The following is a 25,402-nucleotide window of genomic DNA, read 5'->3' as shown; positions in this document are numbered from 1 at the left end:
GGGTTTTACGGAACACGACGGCCGTGGGCCCGCAGCAAGCCCCCGTCGCAGGGCAGGGAGCGGCCCAGAGCCCACGGGCCTGGCTGAGAGTCCCGCAGGCTCCGCTGCCACCAAAGCAGACACGGCTGCATTTCTCCAGCCCCTTCCCACGTCCCAGCTGGGAAAACCCATCCCGATCCAGCCCAGCTGGCTTTTCCCGCAGCCCTGCACTCGCTGTCTCTCCCGCCCCCCACCCGGTGAGCTGCGGGGGGGACCCGTTCTCTGACGCATGGAGCAGTGGGACATGCCACGAGCAGTGGGACCACGCCCAGGCTGCCCCGTGCGACACTGGGGTAGGGTGCCCGGTGCGGACGGGGCACGGCCGGTGGGCGGGGGCTGGCGTACCTCCTCCAAGGTGGTGTCCGAGATCCCGTAGCTGGAAAATCCCAGCTCGCCCAGGCGGGCATCCAGCTCCCGGAAGAGCTCCCCGAAGGCCCCGTCCTTGGCGCCGCCGTAGGGCAAGACGTACAGCACCTCCTGGCCGATGTCCTCCACCAGCCGGGCGCCGGGGACCAGCTTCTGGACCAGGGCCGACAGCTGCGGCACGTCTGCACAGACAGCGGGGCAGGGATGGCCGGGTGAAGGGGGCTCAGCTCCCATCGGGACACACGGGACGTGGGGGAGGCTCTGTGGGGCTGGAGGACCTAGGGTGAGGGCTGAGCCGGGCAGAGGGTGGATCCCCGCCTAGGGAGACGGCTGGAGCTGGACGGGGCCGTGTGGTTCACAAGGAAGCGCAGGCCCCCCGGCGCATGGTGGGTCAGGGCAAGGGGGGAGCCAGGGACTGCAGGATGAGACAGGGCGTGGGAGGTGCCCCTTGAAAGCTGCCCTGGGGCGGAGAAGGGGGAGGGGAGAAGGCTGCCTGGAGGTTCAGGAGCCTGGAGAAAGATACCCGGGGCGGGGGAGTCACCGTGGAGACGGCGGCGCTGGGGAGCCCCTGAGGAAACCTCGCCTGCTCGGCCATCGGGGGTCCCCCCAGGCTGGGAACCGGGGAGAAGCTTGGACTGGCCGTGCCCCAGGGTGACCACAAGGGGGCGCTCTCTGCCCGTGCCAGCTGGGGCGCAGGGTAGCCATGGAGCTGGGGGGATCGAAACGCCTTCCCCACGGCCCCCCCCCCGGCGCTGCTCACCCCCGGCGCTGGCCTCGCTGCCCGGCTCGCTGCCCAGCCCGGTGTCGCAGCTGCGCTCCGAATCGCTGTCGTCCTGCAGGGACGGGGAGGGTCAGAGACGTGGGCCCCAGGCCCGCCCCCTAAGGGCCCCATGCGAGTCCTTCCGGCTCCCAACTCCAGGGACCCCCCAGCTGGACTCCCTAGGACCCCCCAGTACACACGCACGGCCCCACCTGCCTAGCTCTAGGGACTCCCCGGCCCCCGCGGGGGTGCCCCCCCCGGCAAGGGCAGGCAGGTGGGCCCAGGGGATCCCCTCCCCCAGCCTCACCTTTCTGCTGGCGCTGAGCCCCGGGGCCGCCCGCTTGACCAGGCTCAGGTAGTAGCCGGTGCCCAGCTGGGCCTTGAGGAAGAGGGGGGAGCCGCAGCAGCGCAGCCGGCCCTGGGCGAGGATGGCCACACGGTCGCCCAGCAGGTCGGCCTCGTCCATGTAGTGGGTGGAGAGGATCACGGTGCGGCCTGGGGGCAGAGAAGGGAGCTGTGGGGGCACGGGGGGCGGGGGGGCCTCCATAGCCCCCCCCCCCAGGGCTCGGGCAGCGCCTCCTGCAGGGCAGCGCCACCCGGGCCCCCAAGGCAGCTCGCTCACAGTACGGGGGGGTCGGAGCCAGAGACCCCCCCCCGGGCTGCAGGCCCCTCCGGACCCCCTGCGCAGCTACACCCTGCAAACTGCTTCATTGCGCCGCATGCTCCCTCCACCCTCGGCCCACGCTGGGGTAGGGCCCCGGGGCCAGATCTGCCAGAACTGTGGAGCCCCCCCCAAGCCTGATGGACCCCCCCACCTCCTCCCCCACCTCCACCCCCTCTGCTCCAAACAGCCCTCTTCATCGCCTCCCTCCCGGCCACGTGGGGCCCAGAGCCCTGCCTCAGTTCCCCGGAAAGCCCAGAGCGCCCAACCCCACAGGCCCCACAGGAGGGGCTGGGGGAGAAGGGTCCATTTTGGAGACCCCACCCCCGCTGTTCCCTTCCCCCGCCTCGCTCAGACCTCGGCGATACTTCAGCAGCAGGTCCCAGATGCCCCGGCGGGAGTAGGGGTCGACGCCAGCCGTGGGCTCATCCAGAATGACCACCTGGGAGCCTCCCACGAAGGCGATGGCCACGGAGAGCTTCCGCTGCATCCCGCCTGCCCGGGGAGCAACGGGGGGAGTGTTACAGGGATCTTGGGACAGCCCCAGGCCACGCAGCTCCCATGGCCACGCAGCCCTCCAGCCATGCAGTGCCACTGTCCGTGCAGCGCCACACAGCCTCCTGGCCACGCACCTCCCCCGGCCACGCAGCCTCCTGGCCACGCACCTCCCCCGGCCACGCAGCCCCCTGGCCACGCACCTCCCCCGGCCCCGCAGTCCCCTGGCCACACACCTCCCCCGGCCACGCACCTCCCCCGGCCACGCACCTCCCCCGGCCACGCAGCCCCCTGGCCACGCACCTCCCCCGGCCACGCAGCCCCCTGGCCACACACCTCCCCCGGCCACGCACCTCCCCCGGCCACGCAGCCCCCTGGCCACGCACCTCCCCCGGCCACACAGCCCCATCACCCATGCAGTCCCCCCGGCCGCGGGCGAGGCTGGGACCGTGTCTGTGCAGCGCCGGGCACAGGGCCAGGCCTGGGCTGCCGAGGAGCCAGCGTGTCAGACGCAGCGAAGGGTGATGGGAGAGAGCAGGGCCGTGTCCGGAGCCCACAGACCCTCCGTGGGGCCCTGATGTTACTGGACGGGGCTTCTCATTCCCTTTGAAAGGCAGCTCTGCCCCTGGCGTGCCAGGATCGGGTCCTGACCCCACTGACCCCAGGCTCCCACGAGCCCAGCCCATGTCCCGCCCCCCCCGCCAGCCTGGGGCACTCACCCGACAGGTTCTTGGTCTGCTCCCGCCGCTTGTGGGGCAGCCCCACGTCCTGGATGATTTGCTTCGCCTCCTCCTGCACCTGCGCCCCGGACAGCCCCTTCAGGCGCCCGTAGAACCAGATGTGCTCCTCCACCGTCAGGCTGCGGGGCAGGGAGGGGGGTGACACCCGGCAGGGCAAGAAGCACCCCCCCTGCAGTCCCATCCAGATGCCCCGCCCCCCCCTGCGCTAACCACTAGAGAACGCTCCTCACTGACTCCCAGCTCCTGTCCAGTGCGCTAACCATTAGGCCCCTCTCCCCGCCCAGCACCGGGAACAGGACTCAACAGGCAAGAGGCTGCCCGAGCTGAGGCTGCTGCGGAGGGACTGGTGGCGTCTCCAGTGCGCTCTGCTCTGGGGGGGAGCAGCATCCGGCCTTGGCCAGGCTCCAACCACTGGGGCCCTGGGAATTCTGCCCTCCCCCCCGCCCCGCCCCCGGCCTACATGTCGAAGAGGACGTTGTGCTGGGGGCACATGCCCATGCTCCGGCGGATGGCGTCCATCTCCCAGCGGATGTCCCGGCCCAGGACGTAGGCCGTGCCGGAGCTGGGGGGCAGCAGGCCGCTCAGGATGGACCTGGGGGTGGGAGAGCAGGACACCAGGAGTTCAGAGGGGGGCACCGCCCCAGGGGCACTCCGAGCGCCCGGCCCCAGCTGCCAGCACCGGGCGGACGCCTGCCAGGCTGGGGCGGGAGGCTGTTTCTTCACTCTGCTCCCCACGGCGGCCCCCGGCATCCCCTGTCCGGGCCCCAGCTCCCAGGCCTGGACCCCCCTCTCCCGGCGGGTGTCGGCCCTGGCGGCAGGGGGCTACTCCAGAGCTGGTGAGGGTCCAGCCCCCAGGGGCGCACGGGCCCCCCCGACGGTTTGAGACGTGCACCCAGCTCCCCCTGCGGCACCTCCCCTGGTTGTTCATCCACACGCCCGGCGCCGGCCCCCGACCAACGTGCCGGCGGCAGAAAGAGGGGCTCACGTCCGCTCCTACCGGGCCCGACTCTCCCTCCCTCCCGCCACGGCTGGTCGGAGTCTGGCCCACCAAGGCCAAACTGGGCCCGATCCCCGCTGTCATGTGCGTCTGTCCCCTAGCTGTGCCCTGGGCCCCCCCCCCGCTAGGTCCCGGCCGCACAGACCCCCGCCCATCCCACATGTGAGAACAGCCCTCCACAGGGCTGCACAAAGCCAGCTCACAATCACTCTCTCCATTGGGGAAACTGAGGCACGCCACGACCACTTCCCCCAGCTCCAGGGGCCGCGCTGGGCCCAACGCCACGAGAAACGCGCCCCCGTGACAGGTGCCGGCGCCCTGCGCAGGCTGCCCCTGGGGCCTGCCCCCCCGGCTCACATGGTGGTGGTCTTGCCGGCCCCGTTGTGGCCCAGGAGGGCGGTGATCTGCCCCTCGTAGAAGCTGAGGCTCAGCCCGTCGACGGCCACTTTGCGGCTGCTGCCGTAGAGCTTCACCAGGCGGTGGAGGGAGACCCCCGGGCGCAGCTGCGGGGACGGCGCCTCCAGCAGCTCTGGAAGGCCAGGAGGCAGGTCAGCAGGGGCCCGGCCCAGCCACCCGCAGGGGCAGCAGGAACGCGGGGGAAGGGGGTTAGGGTTCCAGCCACCCCCCTGCCCCGCACAGCCCCTGGACTGGGGCTGAATTAACCAGCGAGCCCCAAAACGGGCCCAGCCAGGGGCCAAAGGGATCCATTGCCCCCCAGTGGCAGGGCTCCCCGTGTGTCCCCCCAGTTGGCCAGGCCACCAGCAGATTCTGCTCAGTGTTGGGGGGGACAATCGGCGCCTCGGGGCTGCCACTGCCCCCCTGCCTCACGTCTCCCCCTTCCGCCCCGTCAGCCCCGCGGCAGAACCCAGGGATCCAGACTCCGGCTCCCCCACTCGAAGCAGCTGGCCCCTCCTCCCTTCCCAGAGCCCAGCCCCTAGCCCACGCTGCCTCTGCCGCGGATGGGCCTCTACCTTGCGCAGCACTCGGGGAGCTGGCTGGAAGGAGGGGGCAGTCATCGGGGGGCGACTCCCCACACCAGTAGCTCCTCAGGAAGGGAAAGTTCCAGGGCTTGGGAATCCCGAACTGGCCTGGGCACAGACAGGGGAGGGCACCGATCAGCGGGGTGGGGGCGGAGGCAGGGGCTCCAGCTTTCTCCTCTCTCCCCCGGGGGCCGAGGGTCCTTTCCACGTGGGGCTTTGCCCCGACTCCGGCCACGGCCACACGTCTGCCTACGACGGGCCGCTGCTTGGCTCATCCCGGTCCCCCTGCCCCAGCAGGATGCCCCAAGAGGCTGGGGTCCCAGAGGTCTGAGAGCCCGGGGCTGGTGAAAGCAGCCGACGGATCGGTAGCACGAGGGGGCTCGGCTCGGGATCCCCCAGGGGTGACCAATGGCCACAGCCCACTCCTCGTGGCACTCCGCCCCCCACCCCGGGGCACGGAGCTCCCATAATCCTGCCACAGGGGAGCAGAGTCTGTCTGGCATACAGGGGACCCCGTTTCAAGTCCTCCTGCCACCCAAGCAGGCGTGGGGCAGGCCCGTGGGTGTAAGCCCCGCCGCTGCCAGAGGGAGGCGCTCACACTTTTGTTTCCAATTTGGAGGGTGGGTAGAACTGGGCTGCCTGGGGTCTAGGAATTGCGCTCCAGGATCTCAGCTCTCGGCTAAGAAAACAACCGTAGGTCTCTAGCCCTGACAGGTACGAAAGAATCTGGGTTTGGCTGGCCCGGAGCCATCTGTCCGAGTCTGCAGGCAGTAAAGAGCTCAGAAAAAATACAAGTGGCCCTTCCTCATTTCCACTGGAGTGTTAACTCTGGAACCTAATGATGACACACAACAGCTAAGCTCTTTCCCTGGCGATCTGCCTCTGTGAGAATGGAGCCAGGGGGCCCTATTATGGAGGCCTACGCAGTTCACAGAGTGGCAGCTCATAGGGGGTGAAGCTTGTGTCGGGGGCACGGCCCGGGGGAGCATTCCTGGCCCCTCGGGCTGACCTGGGAAGACAGCCTCGATGTACCACGTGGCCAGGCCGTAGAGACACGCGTCCAGCAGCAGCAGCGTCAGAGAGGTGGCGAAGGTGTAAGCGTCGTCCGGCACGGGGCTGGAGTTCAGGTTCTGCCACTGGATCCCCGTGCCCTGCTCCTCGTACAGCGAGAAGGACTCGCAGCCAAACCCAAAGGCCACGGGGGACAGGAGGCTCTGGGGGGGAAAGGCAGGGGAAGCAAGAGCCAGCAACCCCCAGCCCCAGCCTCGGGTGCAGCTCCCCAGGGGACCCAGCTACCCGCCTCCCGTGGCTGGGGGTTGCCCATTCAGTGGCCGGCCTGGGGGGTGCTAAGGACTGGGTTTCAGAATTGAGACCCCTGGGCACCCGCGCAGGGAGAGCCCACGGGAGCCAGGCCGAAAGGGGCACCTGGAGCAGGACCGAGACCGCCCAGGACGTGCAACCGCGTCCGCCCGAGCGACGGGGACCGTCAGGCGTTTGCCTGCTCCCGAGTGGAGCCGGGGGAGGACGACGGGCGCTCACGGCCCCAGCCCCCTCGCGCTCAGAGCTGGCCCAGCGCGGGAGCTTTCGGGAGTCGCCCGCGGAGCGGCGGAGGTGAGAGGGCGCCAGCGAGGGGGCGCGGCCCCTGAGCCGAGGCTCCGGGGCGGGGCGGGCGCCCTTACCACGCAGAGGCGCAGCGGGAAGGTGAGCTGGTCGCGCCAGGCCACGCACAGCACGTAGGGCAGGTAGCAGGAGAAGTAGATGATGCCGCCGCAGGCGGAGGCCAGGTTGGCGCGGGAGAAGAAGGTGCTGATGAGGAAGCACTGGGCGATGGTGGCCACCGCGAAGGCGGCCAAGAAGAGGAAGACCACGGCGGGGTCGCTGTAGGGCAGGATGTCCCCCAGCTGCGTGGAGGGGCACGGGTCAGAGCTGGGGCCGGCACTCCCAGCCCCCTCTTGCTGTGCCAGCCCCCACAGCTGTGCTGCTGCCCCTCAGTCCTCACCGACAGCCCCCCCACAGCTCCCCACACCTGGATTGGACGGTGCTCCTCACCCCCGACCTGCAGCTCCACCCCGCGCCCCCAGCCCGGGGCTCCCCCACGCCCAGATCGGACGCTGCTCCCCACTCCTGCCCCTCAGCCCCACCCCGCGCCCCCAGCCCGGGGCTCCCCCATGCCCAGATCGGACGCTGCTCCCCCCTCCTGCCCCTCAGCCCCACCCCGCGGCTCCCCCACGCCCAGATCAGACGCTGCTCCCCACTCCTGCCCCTCAGCCCCACCCCGCGCCCCCACCCCGCGGCTCCCCCACGCCCAGATCGGACTCTGCTCCCCCTCCTGCCCCTCAGCCCCACCCTGCGGCTCCCCCACACCCTGCCACGGGACCTTGAGGATGAGGACGAGGAAGGAGGAGCTGATGAGGAAGGGGATGAAGCTGCTAATGAACCAGCTGAGCCAGAGGATGCTGCTGCTGAGCCCCATGATCTTCATGGTCTCCTTGAGGCGGGCCTCCTTCTCGTGCACCACCCCTTTGATGATCATGGCCACCGAGTAGATCCAGGCCAGCGTCATGAAGAGCGGCAGCGAGCGGTTCAAGACCCGCAGGAAGCTGGGGGGGACGAGGGGAGCAGATGTGTTAACCCTTCAACGCCCATGACAGAGCGACGGGGCAACGCCCCATGAGCCAGACCGTGCGCAGGACGCCGCTGCAACCCAGGGTGACAGCAAAGGGCAGGGGAAGCTTCCGCACAAGGCTGCTTTGGAGCAGAGAGCAGCTTTGGCCAGCAGGGGGCGCTGCAGGGAATAGTGATAGGGCAGAGGGGTAGACACAGAGGAAAACAGACCAATTCCTATGCCAGCCAGCAGGGGGCGCTGCAGGGAATGGGATGGAGGAGCAGGCGGATACACAGGGATATGGACCGATTCCTGCCCCAGCCAGCAGGGGGCGCTGCAGGGAATAGTGATAGGGCAGAGGGGTAGACACAGAGGAAAACAGACCAATTCCTATGCCAGCCAGCAGGGGGCGCTGCAGGGAATGGGGTGGAGGAGCAGGCGGATACACAGGGATATGGACTGATTCCTGCCCCAGCCAGCAGGGGGCGCTGCAGGGAATGGGGTGGAGGAGCAGGCGGATACACAGGGATATGGACCGATTCCTGCCCCAGCCAGCAGGGGGCGCTGCAGGGAATGGGGTGGAGGAGCAGGCGGATACACAGGGATATGGACCGATTCCTGCCCCAGCCAGCAGGGGGCGCTGCAGGGAATGGGGTGGAGGAGCAGGCGGATACACAGGGATATGGACCGATTCCTGCCCCAGCCAGCAGGGGGCGCTGCAGTGTGCGAACAGAAGGGGCACCCGATTTCCTGTTGCTCCTGTCTGGCCGGGGGAGAAGGGGGGGCAGAGCGGGTCCTGGCCACTCACACGTCATCCACGTAGCAGGGGTAGGGCATCTGCTGCAGGTAGATGCCGGTGCGGCGGGCGGTGCCGCTCAGGACCCGCGTGACGGCCTGTTCCACCAGGTCCTGCACGTAGACGAAGCCGCCCCAGACGTAGCGTAGGTCACTGAAGGGGTCAGCAGCCGGGCCGGGGTCCCACAACCTGCGGGAGGGGAGAGCGTGAGCCGAGCCCCCCAGACAGCGGCCCCCCATGAGGGGGGCCCAGAATTTCTGCTGCCTTCCCCCCGGCCCTGCACCTGTCCTTGATTTTGTTGGTGCGGGTGACGTCGTCGATGTCCATGCGGATCTTGTAGCGGACGTGGGGCGGCAGCTCCCCGGGGGTCGCGTTGTCGGGGGGCAGGAAAACGACGCCGGCCCAGAACTGGCGCCCCTCCAGCAGCTGCAGGGCCCGTGCCACCAGCTGCTCCTCCGAGGCCACGGCCTCCACCTTGTCCAGGGAGACGCACTGCGGGTGGGGCGGGAGAGAGAGGGGCCCTCAGTGCTGGGGGGCAGAGGCAGGTACCCGGGGATGGGGGTTACGGGAGGGCGGCAGAGGCAGGTAGCCGGGAGGCAGAGGTTACGCGATGGGAGGGGCAGATAGGTGTAGCTGAGGGACAGGAGTTACGGGAGGGGGGCAGAGGCAGGTAGCCGGGGGACAAGAGTTACAGGGTGGGGAGGGCAGAGGCGGGAGCGGAGGGCAGAGGCGGGAGCGGATGGGGGGGGGGCAGACCGGGGGGGGCGGGGGTAGCGCAGGGGGGGCGCATTACGGGAGGGGGGGCAGAGGCGGGTAGCCGGGGGGGGCGGGGGGGGCGTGGGTATGGGCGGGGGGGGGCAGAGGCGGGTAGCCGGGGGGGCGCGCGTTACGGGAGGGGGGCAGAGGCGGGTAGCCGGGGGGGCGTGCGTTACGGGAGGGGGGGCAGAGGCGGGTAGCCGGGGGGGCGGGCGTTACGGGAGGGGGGCAGAGGCGGGTAGCCGGGGGGGCGGGCGTTACGGGAGGGGGGCAGAGGCGGGTAGCCGGGGGGGCGGGCCGGGAGGGGGGAGGCGGGTGCGTTACGGGAGGGGGGCAGAGGCGGGTAGCCGGGGGGGCGGGCGCGGGCAGGCGGGTTAGGGGGGCGGGAGGGGGGCAGAGGCGGGTAGCCGGGGGGGCGGGCGTTACGGGAGGGGGGCAGAGGCGGGTAGCCGGGGGGGCGGGCGTTACGGGAGGGGGGCAGAGGCGGGTAGCCGGGGGGGCGGGCGTTACGGGAGGGGGGGGCAGAGGCGGGTAGCCGGGGGGGCGGGCGTTACAGGAGGGGGGGCAGAGGCGGGTAGCCGGGGGGGCGGGCGTTACAGGAGGGGGGGCAGAGGCGGGTAGCCGGGGGGGCGGGCGTTACGGGAGGGGGGCAGAGGCGGGTAGCCGGGGGGGCGCGCGTTACGGGAGGGGGGGGGGCAGAGGCGGGTAGCCGGGGGGGCGGGCGTTACAGGAGGGGGGGCAGAGGCGGGTAGCCGGGGGTTAGCCGGGGGCCGCACCTCAATGAACTGCGACAGGGTGCCCACGACCTGGTCCACCTCCGCGTAGGCCTGGCGCCAGGTGTAGGCCTGGCCCCCCGGCGCCCCCGCGAGGAAGGCGCCCACGGCCGGCAGGTCCCACGAGCTGCCGTTCAGTCGCTGCTCCACCAGGCGGGAGGTGGCAGGCGCCTGCAGCAGGCTCTGCCAGGGCACAGGGACAGGGCAGCTTTGGGGGGTGGCACCGTCCTCCGGTCACACACAGCCCCGCCGGGAGCCAGAGTGGGGCTGACCTCCCCCTCCCTCCCCCTTCCCTGCACCCCTTCCCCCGACCACCCCTCCCCCTTCCCTGCACCCCTTCCCCCTCGACTATCCCCCCTTCCCTACACCCCTTCCCCCAGACCATCCCTCCCCCTTCCCTGCACCCCTTCCCCCAGACCATCCCTCCCCCTTCCCTGCACCCCTTCCCCCTCGACTATCCCCCCTTCCCTGCACCCCTTCCCCGACCACCCCTCCCCCTTCCCTACACCCCTTCCCCCTCGACTATCCCCCCTTCCCTGCACCCCTTCCCCCGACCATCCCTCCCCCTTCCCTGCACCCCTTCCCCCTCGACTATCCCCCCTTCCCTGCACCCCTTCCCCCGACCACCCCTCCCCCTTCCCTACACCCCTTCCCCCTCGACTATCCCCCCTTCCCTGCACCCCTTCCCCCGACCATCCCTCCCCCTTCCCTGCACCCCTTCCCCCTCGACTATCCCCCCTTCCCTGCACCCCTTCCCCCAGACCATCCCTCCCCCTTCCCTGCACCCCTTCCCCCGACCACCCCTCCCCCTTCCCTACACCCCTTCCCCCAGACCACCCCTCCCCCCCCCCCCCCCTTCCCTACACCCCTTCCCCCAGACCATCCCTCCCCCTTCCCTGCACCCCTTCCCCCCCCTCGACTCCCCCCCCCCTTCCCTACACCCCTTCCCCCAGACCACCCCTTCCCCCCCTCCCTATCCCCCCTTCCCTGCACCCCTTCCCCCGACCACCCCTCCCCCCCTTTCCTGCACCCCTTCCCCAGCCCCACCCTTCCTCCTTTCTGCCAGCCTCCCACCCTTCCCCCCCATACCCTATTCCCACCCACCCACACCCCTCCCTCTAGAGTCTCCCATTTTGCCCTCTCTTCCTGGACCCCCTCCACTGCCCCCCACTGCCCAGGGGGGGGTGTCAGACCTGAAGGACCTGGATCTCCAGGCTGCTGTTGAGGAAGGCGTAGAGCCGCGGCCCCAGCTCCTGCCAGGCGCCCTGCACCTCCCGCAGCACGGCCAGCTCCTGGAACGTCCGGTTCACCTGGCCCAGAGGAGACACAGCAGAGACAGGCCGCTGGCCCCACCCCTTCCCCGGCCCCCTCACCGCCTGCCCCGGCAGAGCCCGCCGGCCGGGGGTCCCCAGGAACGGAGGGGCCCCCGGGGCTGACTGCCGGGTCGGGGTTCGTCCGCCCCTCACCTCAGCCATGACCCTCCGGGCGCTGGGGCTGGGCGGGGTGTAGAGGATTTTGCCGACGAAGAGGGGTTTGATCCCCCGCCACAGGATCCGCGACAGCGGGTCCGACTCCAGGCTCCGGATCAGCTCCCTGCAGTAGGGACCTGGGGGGGGGGCAGAGAGACAGGGTCACGCTGCCCCCCCCAAACGTACCTGCAGGGAGCCCCTCTAGAGATCTGTCCCTCCAGCCCCCCACAAACCCACATGCTGCCCCCTCACACTCCATCAACCTGCTGGTTGGGGACTGACCCTCCAGACCCCCCCCCCATCATCCCTCACCTGCTGGGGGGCAGAATACACCTCTCAGGGTATGTCTACACTACCCCGCTAGTTCGAACTAGCGGGGTAATGTATGCATACCGCACTTGCTAATGAAGCCCGGGATTTGAATTTCCCGGGCTTCATTAGCATAAGCGGGGAGCCGCCATTTTTAAATCCCCGCTGCTTCGAACCCCGTGCAGCGCGGCTACACGGGGCTTGAACTAGGTAGTTCGGACTAGGGTCCTATTCCGAACTACTGGTACACCTCGTTTCACGAGGAGTAACGGTAGTTCGGAATAGGACCCTAGTCCGAACTACCTAGTTCAAGCCCCGTGTAGCCGCGCTGCACGGGGTTCGAAGCAGCGGGGATTTAAAAATGGCGGCTCCCCGCTTATGCTAATGAAGCCCGGGAAATTCAAATCCCGGGCTTCATTAGCAAGTGCGGTATGCATACATTACCCCGCTAGTTCGAACTAGCGGGGTAGTGTAGACATACCCTCAGTCAAGCCAGCTCTCTCCCCTCCCCCACACTCCTGCCCTGCCCCCATGCGGGGCTGCCCAAGCCCAGCCTACCCCCCACATAGGGGTCGGGGCTGGGGCGCTAGAGCCCCGTGCTCCCAGCTCGGCACCGCCTGGGTCCCAGTCCTGCCTTCGCCCCAAGCAGGGCCAGGTCCACCCACGTGGGATCCTGCTGCCCCCCAACTCCCCCCGAGGGGCGCGGCGGCTCCGCACACTCACTGGTGCCGTTGTCCGGGGGGGCGGCTCCCTGCTCCGAGCGGTTGCGCTTCAGGAAGGCCGGGAGGTCGCTGTCCTCGTACCAGTTGAGGGAGGGGATCCGGAGGCCGCCCCCCTCGGGGTGCCCGCAGGCCAGGCGGGACACGGCCTCGAAGGCGCCCTGCCCGGGGGAGGAGGCGTCCTGCCCCGCCAGGCCCTGCAGCTCCCGCCGGAGCTCCCCAAAGCTGGTCATGGCGCCGACCTGGGGCAGGAGTCACCATGGACACCAGGCCGGGGTGCCCCACCCCCGGGACACGCGGGGCCCCCAGAGCCGCCTGCCGGCAGGAGGGGAACCCAGGCAAGCCCCTCCCGGATCCCCCACGGCTGGGCCCTTAGCCCCTGTGCCTGCTCCTTCCCACGGGGGGCGCTTAGGGAGGCGTTTCCCTTCCCACCCTAGCGGGTTCCCCAAGCAGCGGGATCAGCAGGTGACGGGCTCTGGCCCCTGCCCATGGACGGGGAGACCTGCCACGGTCACAAGCCCCACACGTGGCGGAAGAGCCTGCCTCTGACACGCTGGCTGGGAAGTCGCCCCCCAAATCTCAGGCCCCATGGTCAGTGGGGTTGTGGGGCAGGGAGGTGGGTGCAGCCCAGGGTCAGCGGGGCCCCAAGGTGGGGAGGAGCCGGGAGAGGCACAGCTCCAGAGCCATGGGGCAGGGAGGAGACAGGAGAGGGGCAGCTCCAGAGCCGTGGGGCAGGGAGGAGCCGGGAGAGGTGCAGCCTCAGGGCCATGGAGCAGGGAGGAGACGGGAGAGGCGCAGCTCCAGGGCCGTGGGGCGGGGAGGAGCCGGGAGAGGCGCAGCTCCAGGGCCGTGGGGCGGGGAGGAGCCGGGAGAGGCGCAGCTCCAGGGCCGTGGGGCGGGGAGGAGCCGGGAGAGGCGCAGCCCCTGGGCCGTGGGGCGGGGAGGAGCCGGGAGAGGCGCAGCCCCTGGGCCGTGGGGCGGGGAGGAGCCGGGAGAGGCGCAGCCCCTGGGCCGTGGGGCGGGGAGGAGCCGGGAGAGGCGCAGCCCCTGGGCCGTGGGGCGGGGAGGAGCCGGGAGAGGCGCAGCCCCTGGGCCGTGGGGCGGGGAGGAGCCGGGAGAGGCGCAGCCCCTGGGCCGTGGGGCGGGGAGGAGCCGGGAGAGGCGCAGCCCCTGGGCCGTGGGGCGGGGAGGAGCCGGGAGAGGCGCAGCCCCTGGGCCGTGGGGCGGGGAGGAGCCGGGAGAGGCGCAGCCCCTGGGCCGTGGGGCGGGGAGGAGCCGGGAGAGGCGCAGCCCCTGGGCCGTGGGGCGGGGAGGAGCCGGGAGAGGCGCAGCCCCTGGGCCGTGGGGCGGGGAGGAGCCGGGAGAGGCGCAGCTCCAGGGCCGTGGGGCAGGGAGGTGCAGGCCGGGGCCAGCGGGGATTCTGTTACCTCCTTTGCCAGCGTCTCTGTGCCCTGCAGGAAGGCTGCCAGGGCCTCCACGGCGCTCGCCGCCTCGTCTGATTCCGAGCTCAGCCGCTCCTGCGGGACGGGACGGGAGGGTCAGCCCCAGAGGGGCTCCCTGCGGCTCTGGGGCACATGGGCCGGGGGGGCCCTTCTCCGACACAATCCCCCAAGCCCAGCCTAGCCGGGGCAGCTCGGTCTGCGTGGCCGGGACTGCTCCGAATGGGGAGAACCAGGCAGCGGCCCGGGGACCGAGCCCCCCTCACGCACCCCAAGCCCCGACCCAGGCGAGAACTTCCGGCGCTGCCTGCTTCCCCAGCGCCCAACGTCCCCAGAGCCCAGCCACCGCCCAAGACCCCCTGGCTCCCAGGGCCGACAGTGGGGTCCCCTCCCCAGGCTGGAACCACGTCGGTAGGTGCCCCAGTCCCCACCCTGCCCTACCGCCAGGACGCGGGAGAAATCCACTTGGGAGAGGAAGCTGCGCTCCATGGCCCGGAGGGTGGGCGCGGGCAGGGCACAGAGCCGGCGCTGGAGACCCTCCTCAGCGCTCGCCTCGGGCACCACCAGGAACTCGGCCAGCCGGGGGGCGTTGCAGACGATGTCCTTCAGCGACAGGCCGGTGGCGGCCAGAGAGAGCTGCGGGGGGACGAGAGAGCCCCGGTGGCCCGGTCAGACGCCCCAGCAGCGCAGCTTGGCCCGCGCCCATCCTAGCCTCCAGCCGGCTGCACACGCCCCGGCGGGCCCCTGCCACAGGCCGCCCCCTGGCTGCAGCCTCCAGCCCCCCCCACAGCAGAGAGAGGCTGGTCTGGTGGCCCCCACTCCGGCCTGGGGGAGCTGGGCTCGCTCTCGGGCACGGCCACTGTGTGACTCAACTTGCCTGTTCCCCATCTGTAAAATGGGGACAACAATCCCTCCTTTCTCCACTCACACTGCGGCCAGTCAGCCCCCGCTGCCGCGATGCACACCCCAGAGGGGCTGCCACGCAGTAACTGGCCGCGGTGCCACGACAGATGGAGGGGAAGCCCCCAGGGACGTTCCAGGTCGGTGCCCGACAAATGCACTTTGCATGCCTGCTCAGAGCCAGGAACAGGCCTCCGTGACTGTGTCTCCCGTGTCAGTTACACCGGAGGGACTGCACACAGAGAAGGGTGGGTTTGGCATGGGGGGTAACCTGTACGCTCGATGGGGGGGTGCCGCTTGCAGCGGGCGGGGGTAAAAAGCTGGTAACAGAGAGAACAAGCTGCCTCTCCCTGCATCCTCCTCTCAGCCCCCCATTCCTGGCCTCCGCAAAGCGCTGGCAGCCGGGGCCCTGTGTCCCCTGCAGCTGCCTGGCTCTCAAGACGGCGCGGGAGGGGCGGGGGGGTCGGCCCGGCAATAAACCCACCGGCGGGAGGGCAGGGCCTTGCCACAGACCCGGGATCCGTTCCACTCACCACGCGCAGGTCCAGCCGGGCTCCCAGCAGCTGCTCTGCCACGGCCGGGGGCAGGGAGGCGTTGGCCCGGAGGAAGTGGGAAAAGGTCTCCCCCTCTCTCAGGTAGCCCTGGACGGGCCTGGCTGGGGGCACATGGAGAGAAGGGGCTGAGGCCGAGCTCCGAGACTTGGGAAATTCACGGGCAAGGACCCTGGGAAAGGACCTAGCCACACACCCACGGGGGCAGCCCAGTGTGGACGCTGCTAACGCCCCCATGGCCAATTGCCCAAGCACATGGGCGGGGCCTGCGGGGCCTGATTCTGGAGGGGCCCGATCCCGAGTGCTGTGAGAAGAGCCAGTTGGTGTAAACCCAAAGGGGGGGGCTCATTCAGACTTTGGGGGGCTCTGGATGGGGGGCGGAGTCTCATAATCCAAGAGCCCACCCACTGAGCCACTTCAATTCTGCAGCACAGACCCCCGCCGGGCCTGGGTCAAAGCTGGCATGCCCGGGGGTCACACGAGGCTACCGGCTGGACCCCTCCTTGCCGGGCCGGCGGCCCTCACCCGTCCATGGCGCTCCGCTCTCCCGGAGCCGGCGCAAGGCAGGCAGGAGCTGGCCCCAGCGGCTCAGGGTCTGCTTGCTGGTGGCCTGGAGCAGCACCTTCCGGGCATCAGCGAACAGGCGGGAGATGCTGCGGGGACAGGGAGATGCGCAGCTGAGAGCTCGTCACCGCAGAACGCCTGCTCCCGGCGCCCCCCTCTGAGCAGCGACTGCTCCCTTCACGCCGCTGGGAAATGCTCTGGGCCCGGGGAGGGAACCTGTGCAGGCTGCAACCGCATGGGAGTGGGGCAGGGCGCTAGCTCCCCTGGCCCCACAGTGGGCGCCCTTTGGAGCCACTGGCCCTGCCCAAAAAGACTACATGTCCCAGCATGCCTCCTCCCAGCCAAAGCCCACACTCCTCCAGGAGCACTGCATGCTGGGAGTTCTACCCACCTTGGGCGGCCCCTCCATGCCCTTCAAAGCAGCAGCTGCATTGCATGGTGGGAATTAGAGCGGTCCTAGGCCACACTTGCATGCCTTTGAAACAATACGGAGCATTGCATGCTGGGAGCTGTAGTTTCCACAGACTCCACCTGCGCTTGGATCAAGGTGGCGCCCTCCGTGGTGGCCACCTGGCCAGGCATTTGGGGACAGATCCCTGGGGCCAGCAACTAGTTACCAGCCGGGGGCGGCAGGGGAGGAGACGTCTCGGCTGAGCAAAGCCCCAACCCACCCATCCTGGGTGTGACTGGGGACCAGCTCCCATCTTGTGGTGAGCCGTGGCAGCGCCGCCTGTGACAACAGATCTTCCAGCAACACACAGAAGCAGCCGCCCATCCTCCCGCCGGCCCACGGTCAGAAGCCAGGGAGGGAGCAGGCCAGGCTGCGACTCACATGGACCGGTTGAAGTTGCCCACCACGCCGGGCGTCTCGCCGGCCGTGGGGTACCGGAAGCAGGGATTGTGCATGTTACAGATGATGCCCTGAATCCACGACAGGGTCCCGGCCGAGGGCAAGGCCTTGTTGGGGAAGTGGCCTGCAGGGAACCGACAAGGAGATGGAGGGCAGCAGAGGAAGGTCGGATCCAGCCTAGCGGGAGCGGAACCTCCGGCAGCCGGGCAGAGACCTGGCTGTCCCCTCTCCCCACTGCTCCGGGCTGACGTTGGCACTCACAAAAGCAAAAAGGCAGCAGCACTGGACCTGGCTAAGGCGGGAGCCGCGTCCGGCACCTCCAGGCTGCTCTGCAAACCCAGCTCGCCCCAGCCTGAGAAGCCTCTTTAGAGAGGCCCTGCCCACTGTGCCAATCCCTGCCGGGGGGCAGAGCCCCTAGCTCCCAACGCGGAGCGCGTTTCGTTTGCGGGTGCCCCGAGAAGCCCCTCCCCTCGCGCCGGGGCGGCACTTACACTCATGCTGCTCGAAGGGGGGGTGCGACTGCCGCACCGAGATCAGGATGAAGAAGAGGAAGAGGGGCCACAGCAGCTCAATGGCGAGTTGCACCTGGCGAGAGACACAGACAAGCCCGGAGGGGTCGGGGGATTCACACGGAACCGCAGGGCAGGGATGGGAGCAGACGCGGGGGGGCCAGCCTGCTCCGCCGGGGGCCACGCAGATGTGGAGCGCCCAGTCTGAGCACACGGGGGATAGGCTCTAGTCTCTCCTCTCCAGGGCCTCGCCCGGATGGGTGGCTCTTTAGGAGGCCTGTGCTGGGACCGGGTTACCCAGGCACCAGTGCCCTCCCGCCAGACTCCTGGTCTCCTGCTCACGTGGGCAAGTTCAGGAGCTGCGGCGATCGCCCTTTCTCCTCCAGCTCCGGGGAAGCTCAGGAGACGGGGGATGTAGGACGGGGGGCAGGGAGAGGAGGGAGGCTGATGGCAGGCGGAGAGGGATCCCCTTGGAAATGAAGGGGGGACCCAGCTGTTTTCTATCCAAGCTCACGCCGGGCAGCGGCTCATTCCCACCAATCTCCACCAAGGGCGGCCGCTGAGCGGAAGAGTTTCCCCCTTGCTCAGATCCCGCCCGGGGGCTGGAGGGCTCTGAGCTGCCAGCTCTCCCCAGCCAACTCACGGTCTGCCTGCGCCGATAGGTGAAGTTCTTCCACAGCAGCAGCCCCAGCTGGGTCCCAAAGCCCATGGTGCAGAAGGAAGCAGGGCCGCCACCATGCTAAGGCCTCCGGCTCTCTCGTCAATGCTGGGGGAAACCATGGGTGGAGGATCAGCTGCAGTGCGAGTCCCCTGATACTCAAGGGGCTTCTCAGCCAGCAAGATTCACTGAGGCACTTGTAGTTCCCCCATCCCATCCTCTCCCTGTAGGAGGTGCTGTGGGGAACAGTATGATCTCTGGACAGCTACTCCAGTCCCAGCCATGCCCAGCGGGGGGCGCTGTAGGGCACGGGGCAGGAGTGTGGGCAGTGGAGGGAGCTCCTGGGTAACCCAGTCCCAGGCTCGCCCAGCAGGGGGCGCTGTAGGGCACAAGGCGGGTGTGTGGGCAGTGGAGGGAGCTCCTGGGTAACTCAGTCCCAGGCTCGCCCAGCAGGGGGCGCTGTAGGGCACAAGGCGGGTGTGCGGGCAGTGGAGGGAGCTCCTGGGTAACTCAGTCCCAGGCTCGCCCAGCAGGGGGCGCTGTAGGGCACAAGGCGGGTGTGTGAGCAGTGGAGGGAGCTCCTGGGTAACTCAGTCCCAGGCTCGCCCAGCAGGGGGCGCTGTAGGGCACAAGGCGGGTGTGTGAGCAGTGGAGGGAGCTCCTGGGTAACCCAGTCCCAGGCTCGCCCAGCAGGGGGCGCTGTAGGGCACAAGGCGGGTGTGCGGGCAGTGGAGGGAGCTCCTGGGTAACTCAGTCCCAGGCTCGCCCAGCAGGGGGCGCTGTAGGGCACAAGGCGGGTGTGCGGGCAGTGGAGGGAGCTCCTGGGTAACCCAGTCCCAGGCTCGCCCAGCAGGGGGCGCTGTAGGGCAGGGGGCAGGAGTGCAGGCGGTGGAGGGAGCTCCTGGGTAACCCAGTCCCAGGCTCGCCCAGCAGGGGGCGCTGTAGGGCACAAGGCGGGTGTGCGGGCAGTGGAGGGAGCTCCTGGGTAACTCAGTCCCAGGCTCGCCCAGCAGGGGGCGCTGTAGGGCACAAGGCGGGTGTGCGGGCAGTGGAGGGAGCTCCTGGGTAACTCAGTCCCAGGCTCGCCCAGCAGGGGGCGCTGTAGGGCACAAGGCGGGAGTGCGGGCAGTGGAGGGAGCTCCTGGGTAACAGTATCCCAAGCTCGCCCAGCGGGGGGCGCTAGCCCTGGGGATAAGTGCCCATATCAGTGCCAGCAGGGGGCGCTGCCGAGAAGGGTGCAGGGGCGCTGGCTGGGGGGCAATTGCTCAGAGGTCCCTGGGTCTAACCTGCCTGTCTCTCCCTGCCCCCCCACCCCACCCCCAGGGCACAGCCCCTGGGAGGGAGCTCTGGGAACAAAGGGGGCATCCTTTGCAGAGGGAGGCTCAGGGACGGCCAAGCCAGGTTTAAGTCACAAAGAGGCCTGGGAGCTAAGTGGTAACATGAGGCTCCCGCCTGGGAACGGGCCCAGCTCCCTCGCAGGGCTGCTCCCTCGGGGCCTTTCAGACGCCTGGCTGGGCACCAGCCCTGATCCCCCCAGTTCCTGACCCCTTCCCCCCACTGTCCCCTGGGGACCAGGGCAGCTGGGAGCTCGCCCGCCCAGCCAGGGGCGGGACGGCTCTGCCAGCTCAAGGCTGCAGGCTTTTATCAGGGGCCCAGGTGGCCCAGCCAGGGGAGTCAGAGCCGGAATCGGAGCTTAGAGCCTCCCTATCTTGGCTGGGACATCACTGCCGGCCAACACAAGGCTCCACGCTTATGGGGGGCGGGAGTCAGGCCTCCCACACCCCCTTTCGCCCTCTGCCCCCAGCTGCTCCCCAGGCTCCCACCAGGGGCTGCAGCCCCCGTCAGGCCCCATGCACAGGGCGCCGGAGTCCGGCCCAGCCCAGCGCACTCACAGCAGGAACTGCAGGGCCGGGGAAGGGAGAACAGGGGCCCCACGTGCCATGAGCAGCCGCTCAGCAGCTCTCTGGCCCGGCAGCTTCTTAAAGAGAGACCCTGGAGTCCGGCCGGCCCCAGGCAGGGGGCTCAGTGCTTGGATCCCAGCGAGCTCAGGAGGCCTCGGCCACAAGGCTGAGCCAGGCCAGGAACCCCCCTTCCCTGCTCACAAACAGCCCTGCAGTTTATCCAGGCCACGCAATGACCTCCAGCCGCCAGAGAGAGCGCACAGAGCGAGTCCTCCCCCGGCCTATGGCCAGTCCCATCTCACAGCCCCGGGCTCCTCTGGGCTGGGAAGCCCCCTGCTAAACCAACTGCACAACCCCCAGCCGCTGGGTCAGGACCACGCTGCGTGCGGCTCTAGCCAGGCAGGGCGTTACTGTCCTAGGGACAGACCCTGCCCGGATGGCGGCTGGAAATCCCAGCGCTGGTGAGCGCCAATCTCGGGGAGCGTGGCACTAACCCAGGCTGCTTTCACCTATCCCAGCCGTCCGGATAAAAGGGGGGGACTAACCCAGGGGTCCCACTCCAGAGGGACCTTGGAGTCACGGTGGGAAAACAGCCCCTCCACGTGCGGCAGTCAGAAAAGCAAACCGAATGCTGGGAATCGTTAAACAAGGGATAGAGCCCATCTAATTGCCTCTCTGTGAATCCAGGGCACATCCATATCTTGAATACTGAGTGCAAACGTGGTTGCCTCATCTCAAAAACGATCTCTTGGCATTGGAAAGAGCTTCACGAAAGGGCCTCGGCATCTCAACCCCGCCCCGGGGAACCAGAGCTGCCGGCGAAGCGGGCGGCCTGGCCCGTGCTCTGTCTCTCCTGAATGCTCCCCAGCCGGCTCTTTCAAAACCCTGGCCCAACCAGAAACCGTGGCGGCGGCTCCTGCCTCCCTGATGCACCAAGCTCCTACGCCCCCGGCCCGGGCTGGCACACTCAGTCCATTGCGAGTATTTCCTGGGCGATCGTTGCAGCCCACGCAGCTAAGTCAGCGGGAAAGCGTATTTGGTTCGCAACTCACCCGACTCTGCCCCCTCCCCCACCCGGCTTCAGGCACCGGGGGGGGGGGGGGGGGGGCAGACAAAATGCACTGATGACATTCCACCGACTGACTCCAAGAAACCCCGACAACCGCACATTTCACGGCACACTGTGCAACCGAACAGACACACCCTCCACGAGCTACAGCCGCCGGCCTCCAGAAAGTCTCTTTCATACCAGGCTGCAGGTCCGGCGCCAGGCACCTCGCCAAGCAGCACTTTGTGCACAGAGAGAATTTCACCCACCTTGAAAAGGCAGCTCCCCGCCCCCACCCCGCCAGCAGAAGCCAGCAACCCACAGCAACAGTTAAGCTCAGGGAGCCAAGTGCAGCATTCCAGTAACCTTGCCAGGGGGCTTGCTTGGAGCTTGGGGAGGGGGGCAGAAGAGATGAATTCGGAGCTGGATTTGGCCAGGACGTACGTACATGCATGCGCACCAGGGACAGACAGACAGACAGAGCCATACAAGAAAGCCAGCTCCTCTCTGAATAGTTAAAGGATTCCCACCCACGGGTTAAAACAACAGAAGGAGGGTCAAATGAGATGGTCCCCTGTGATTCTACGTACCCAGGAGCTGGATCATTTCACGCCAGGGCCAGCCTAGGGCAATGTAACCAAGGCTGCTGCAAACGCACCTACCTTCCCCCTCTCCTCCCCTCCTGGCAAAACGTCCACTGAAGAGCTACCAGGAGCTGGAGCTTGGGCCGTTGCTACATTCCAGTGGCCACTGGCTTCACAGGCAAGTTTTCTCCCCCACCTCTCAGCTCTGAGCTGCTCCCCGTGGCTAGCTCAGAATCTGCTCCAGGACGGGGTCAGGCCGGCGCGCACCCAGCGCTCCCCCACGCTGAGCCACGGAGCGAGCAACCTGCGGCACCCTGCTGCTGGGGCTTAGCCGGCTGCTGCCCTTGCCCACGGGGATCAGCAGGCCTTGCAGCAAGGCAGGATTATGCGGTTGCCAGGAAATCCTTCTAATCACATCGCAGAGCCTGACAACTAAGGCCAGGCCTGGCTGAAGCATTTCCCTGCTCAGGGCCCCAGGCATTCCTATCAGGCTTTGCGCTCGCCCCTGCCCCACCCCTATTTTACAGATGGGGAAACTGAGGCCCAAAGAGGGAACTGATTTGGCCAAGGGGCACAGTGAAGCAACAGCAGAGCGGACAATGGAGGCTAGGAGACCAGACTCCCATTCCAGCTCCCTGTCTGCTGCCTAGGATGCCACGCCCCATGCAGCCCTAGGCGGCGGGCCTGGAGGGAAAGAACCCTGACACACACACACGCCCGGCCCCCACCCCTGCACTAGGAATCAGCCAGTTCCTGGCCTGATCTGTCCACCAGGGCAGGGGTCTGCCACCTATGGCCCTCGAGCCAAATCTGGCTCAGGAAGGAACCAAACCTGGCTCTCTGTCATCCCGAAAATGCATGCAACTTTTAAAATTAAAAAGAGAGATCATTCAAAATCTGTAAAATGCCTAATGACTCAAGCAGCCTGAGTGCGCGCGCGTGGACCTGAACGTGACCCGGTCTGATGTAAACGTCAAAGAAAGGTGCGAAAAGACGCAGCAGCAGAAGTGCCATTCAATGAAGTCGGCCAGTTCAGTGTGTCACTGATGCAATTAATCATCCTGCCAATTATACTAAGTCAGGGCTACTCAACACACGGCCCGGGGTCCACGTGTGGCCTGCGGCCCGCGGGGCGGTTTGCGTTTACACTGGGCTCAACATGCGGCCCTTTGAACAGGACCTCCATTGGGAACGCGCTCAAGGACACCGAGGCCTCTCCCAGACGGGGTGAGCACTGAAAGACGCAAGCGGACGGGCGGGCTGGAACAGGGTGTCGGCGTTTCTAGTCCCCAGGGAGAAGGTGCTGGGAGTGCTGTGTGAAAGAAGCTATTTGCATATCTATTTGCATGTCTATGCAACCACATTTAAGCTGCGGCCCTCAGCATGTGCTGTGAGTATCACTGTGGCTCCCGGGGCTTCGGAAGTTGCTATAGCCCAGGGCTAAGTTGTGTATTTTCAGTCATGCCAAAGGGCGTTCTTACAGGGCTCTTGCCAGGGAGGAGGTTATGGACCCGTCAGCCCCAGGGGAAAGCTGACGAATAAAGGAAGAGAAACCCCAAACCGTGAGAGCGTTTGAACCAATCAAAAGGGGAAACCAGAAGTGAATGTGTGTTGGGATGGGCTGTGGCTGAGGCGTGAATCCTTCCACCCCAACCACCAAAGGGCTGTAACATCACTGCCATCCCCCTGCAACGATGTGCAAGCTGTAGGTTGGAGGAAAAACTCTCTTCCCCAGGCAATCCCCCAAGGAAAAGCCCAAACGAGCAGGATGCTTCAGGGAAGATTTTCATCCAGATGGGTTTTATCCGGAAGAAAGAACCAAGCCAAGAAAGCTCTGGCCAAGTCTGCTCATGCAGCTCCCGGGAAGGGCCGATTACACAGCAAAGCACGGGGTCCCGGCTGCTCTGATGGAATCAGAGCTCCACAGCAGGGTCCGATCCGCCCCCCCGAGCCCAGGGCAAACCCAGGACCATTCAGAGGCCGTCATGTCAGCACCCGCTTTGCACCGGCGCAAACAATTGCACAGAGGAGTCTTCCCCAGCGTGTGGGTGGCAGCTTTCCATAGAACAGTGACAAGGGAGTTTCTCTCTGGGAGGGACGCCCGGCCTTTTATAGCCCTGGGGTGCACAGAGCTGCTTCCCCGAGAGTTTGGGGAGAAGGGGCTTTAATTCCACCACCGCTGCGTGTCAAGTGCAGGTGAGTCCCGGGGGCCGGGTTGCACATCATGCTTTCAAACGCCCCAGGAAGGCCTTGGATACAGTCCAAACCCTGGCACTGCAGAGGCTTTGAAGGGGGTGCAGGCTCTGTGCTTCCCCTGAAGGGAGAAGGAGACGCTGCCTTTTGCGGTGGCCTCAAGGCCAGGATGGATAGAGCCCTGCACCGCCGATACAAAGTCTGTAGCCGTATCCGCAAAACTGAGCCACAGAAAACTACATCCACAGCTGCAGGTGCAGGTACCCAGGGCTATAAAGCGGGTACCCACGAATCCCCACGCCAGGGATATAGTAAAGCATGTACCTGGGGATCCCTACCCCGGGGCTATAGTAAAGGGGATCCCCAGGGATCCCCACGCCAGAGCTACAGTAAAGCAGATCCCCACACTGGGGCTATAGTAGAGGGGGTACCCATGGATCCCCACGCTGGGGCTATAGTAAAGAGGGTACCCCTGTGGTTCCCCACCCCAGGGCTATAGTAAAGAGGGTACCCCTGTGGTTCCCCACCCCAGGGCTATAGTAAAGGGGGTACCCCCAGCTTTGCAGGGCTAAGGGTGGAGAGGCCCTGCCCGGATGCAGAAGTTGCTGCTCCAGAGCCAGCCCCTGCACACACCTTCCTCCAGCGGGGCTGCAACTTCCTCTGTGACCCCGAGAGCAGCCCTGTTGCACGGGGGCCGCCAGCCCCCCCCCCTTCCCCACTCGAGCCCGGCCCGTACCTGCTCACTCCGTAGCCAGCGCGGCCCCTTTAAGGGAAGCCCCCAGCCTCTCTCTCTCCCGGCCGGCCGGCAGCTGGGGAAGTCTCAGCGTTCCGCACGCCCCGCCCCCAAGCCGGCAGCGTTCTGCAAGCCCCGCCCCCGAGCCGGCAGCGTTCCGCACGCCCTGCCCTCGGCTCAGACTCCCGGCTGCAAAGCCGCCGCGTGCGGTCAGAGCGGGGAGGAGGAGGAGGAGAGGTCCGGCGGGTGACGTCACAGAGCTTCTTAAAGGGCCCGTCGCTGCGCAGAAGGACGGTGGAGCGAGGTCTCGCCGGCTCAACCGTGTCCCCTTCCCACCCCTGCACCTGCAGAGCGGAGCTCTGGCCCCTCCCCCTGGCAGAGCGCCAGGTTGGGGGCCACCCTAAGCAGGAACAGTGGGGGGTTCCCCCCCCCAAACACACATCAGCAATTGCTTCGTGTGCTCCGCCAGGCCCAGCCCCCCCAGGACACAGGCTGGAGCGCAGCCGCCTCCCCCCCCAAACACACATCAGCAATTGCTTCGTGTGCTCCGCCAGGCCCAGCCCCCCCAGGACACAGGCCGGAGCGCAGCCGCCTCCCCCGCCCCCAGTTTTCAAAAGTTCAGGAGTAAAACCGCAGCCCAGCCTGAGGCATTGGGCACATGGAGAGCCGGTTCCAGCAGCCTTGGGAGCCCCGCCAAGGCCGCCCTGCCGCAGGAAGCGCTGAAGGGGGGAGCGGTGCAGGGACTTCTGAAAAGTCTCCCCTCACGTTAAAACAAGCTGCCGTTCAGCTCGAGAAGTGAGGTGCGAGAACGGGCTGAGCCTCCAGAGCTGCAGCCAGCCTCTTGCGCCGGCCCTATTCCTGCCTTGGGCTACGCTCAGCTAGGAGAAGCCCGATCCTCTGATGTAACCAGTCTCCTGAGTGAGACTGATGGGAACTGTTCTGACCTGGCAGCATTTCACATCTGCTCTGCCCAGGGGCTGTGCAAAGTGCAGAGCAGAATCAGGCCT

At 67.7% G+C, this 25,402-nt stretch overlaps 1 protein-coding gene across 6 annotated transcripts in view; it reads right to left on the bottom strand.

Annotated features, from left to right (window-relative positions):
• The window catches only part of ABCA7 (ATP binding cassette subfamily A member 7), a 40,855-nt gene extending 16,304 nt beyond the window's left edge, over nt 1–24,551 (bottom strand). For 3 of the 6 annotated variants that reach the window (XR_012896677.2, XM_075902642.2, XM_075902647.2), the window contains exons 1-25: nt 24,399–24,551; nt 17,922–18,044; nt 17,261–17,354; nt 16,752–16,893; nt 15,881–16,008; nt 15,338–15,459; nt 14,346–14,540; nt 13,893–13,982; nt 12,470–12,707; nt 11,435–11,574; nt 11,162–11,278; nt 9,972–10,151; nt 8,723–8,931; nt 8,452–8,628; nt 7,416–7,638; nt 6,718–6,939; nt 6,048–6,252; nt 5,030–5,146; nt 4,416–4,587; nt 3,522–3,653; nt 3,041–3,180; nt 2,184–2,321; nt 1,473–1,660; nt 1,166–1,238; nt 385–674 (exon numbers count right to left, since the gene is read on the bottom strand). Coding sequence is in view for 5 of the 6 variants with exons in the window: in XM_075902642.2 (XP_075758757.2) it covers nt 385–674; nt 1,166–1,238; nt 1,473–1,660; nt 2,184–2,321; nt 3,041–3,180; nt 3,522–3,653; nt 4,416–4,587; nt 5,030–5,146; nt 6,048–6,252; nt 6,718–6,939; nt 7,416–7,638; nt 8,452–8,628; nt 8,723–8,931; nt 9,972–10,151; nt 11,162–11,278; nt 11,435–11,574; nt 12,470–12,707; nt 13,893–13,982; nt 14,346–14,540; nt 15,338–15,459; nt 15,881–16,008; nt 16,752–16,893; nt 17,261–17,354; nt 17,922–17,987 (3,798 nt within the window). In the remaining variant the exon portion in view is untranslated. Of the gene's footprint in view, nt 1–384; nt 675–1,165; nt 1,239–1,472; nt 1,661–2,183; nt 2,322–3,040; nt 3,181–3,521; nt 3,654–4,415; nt 4,588–5,029; nt 5,147–6,047; nt 6,253–6,717; nt 6,940–7,415; nt 7,639–8,451; nt 8,629–8,722; nt 8,932–9,971; nt 10,152–11,161; nt 11,279–11,434; nt 11,575–12,469; nt 12,708–13,892; nt 13,983–14,345; nt 14,541–15,337; nt 15,460–15,880; nt 16,009–16,751; nt 16,894–17,260; nt 17,355–17,921; nt 18,045–21,547; nt 21,807–24,398 lie in introns of those variants that run through there. The other 3 variants (XM_075902645.2, XM_075902644.2, XM_075902646.2) reach the window with 3 other exon arrangements.
• Nucleotides 24,552–25,402: the final 851 nt, after the last annotated feature.

This window comes from Pelodiscus sinensis, chromosome 32 (genome assembly GCF_052426305.1).
Source record: "Pelodiscus sinensis isolate ZL-2025 chromosome 32, ASM5242630v1, whole genome shotgun sequence".
Lineage (NCBI taxonomy): Eukaryota > Metazoa > Chordata > Testudines > Trionychidae > Pelodiscus > Pelodiscus sinensis.
The sequence above is the reverse complement of the archived record's forward strand: the minus strand, read 5'-3'. Positions and strand labels throughout refer to the sequence as shown.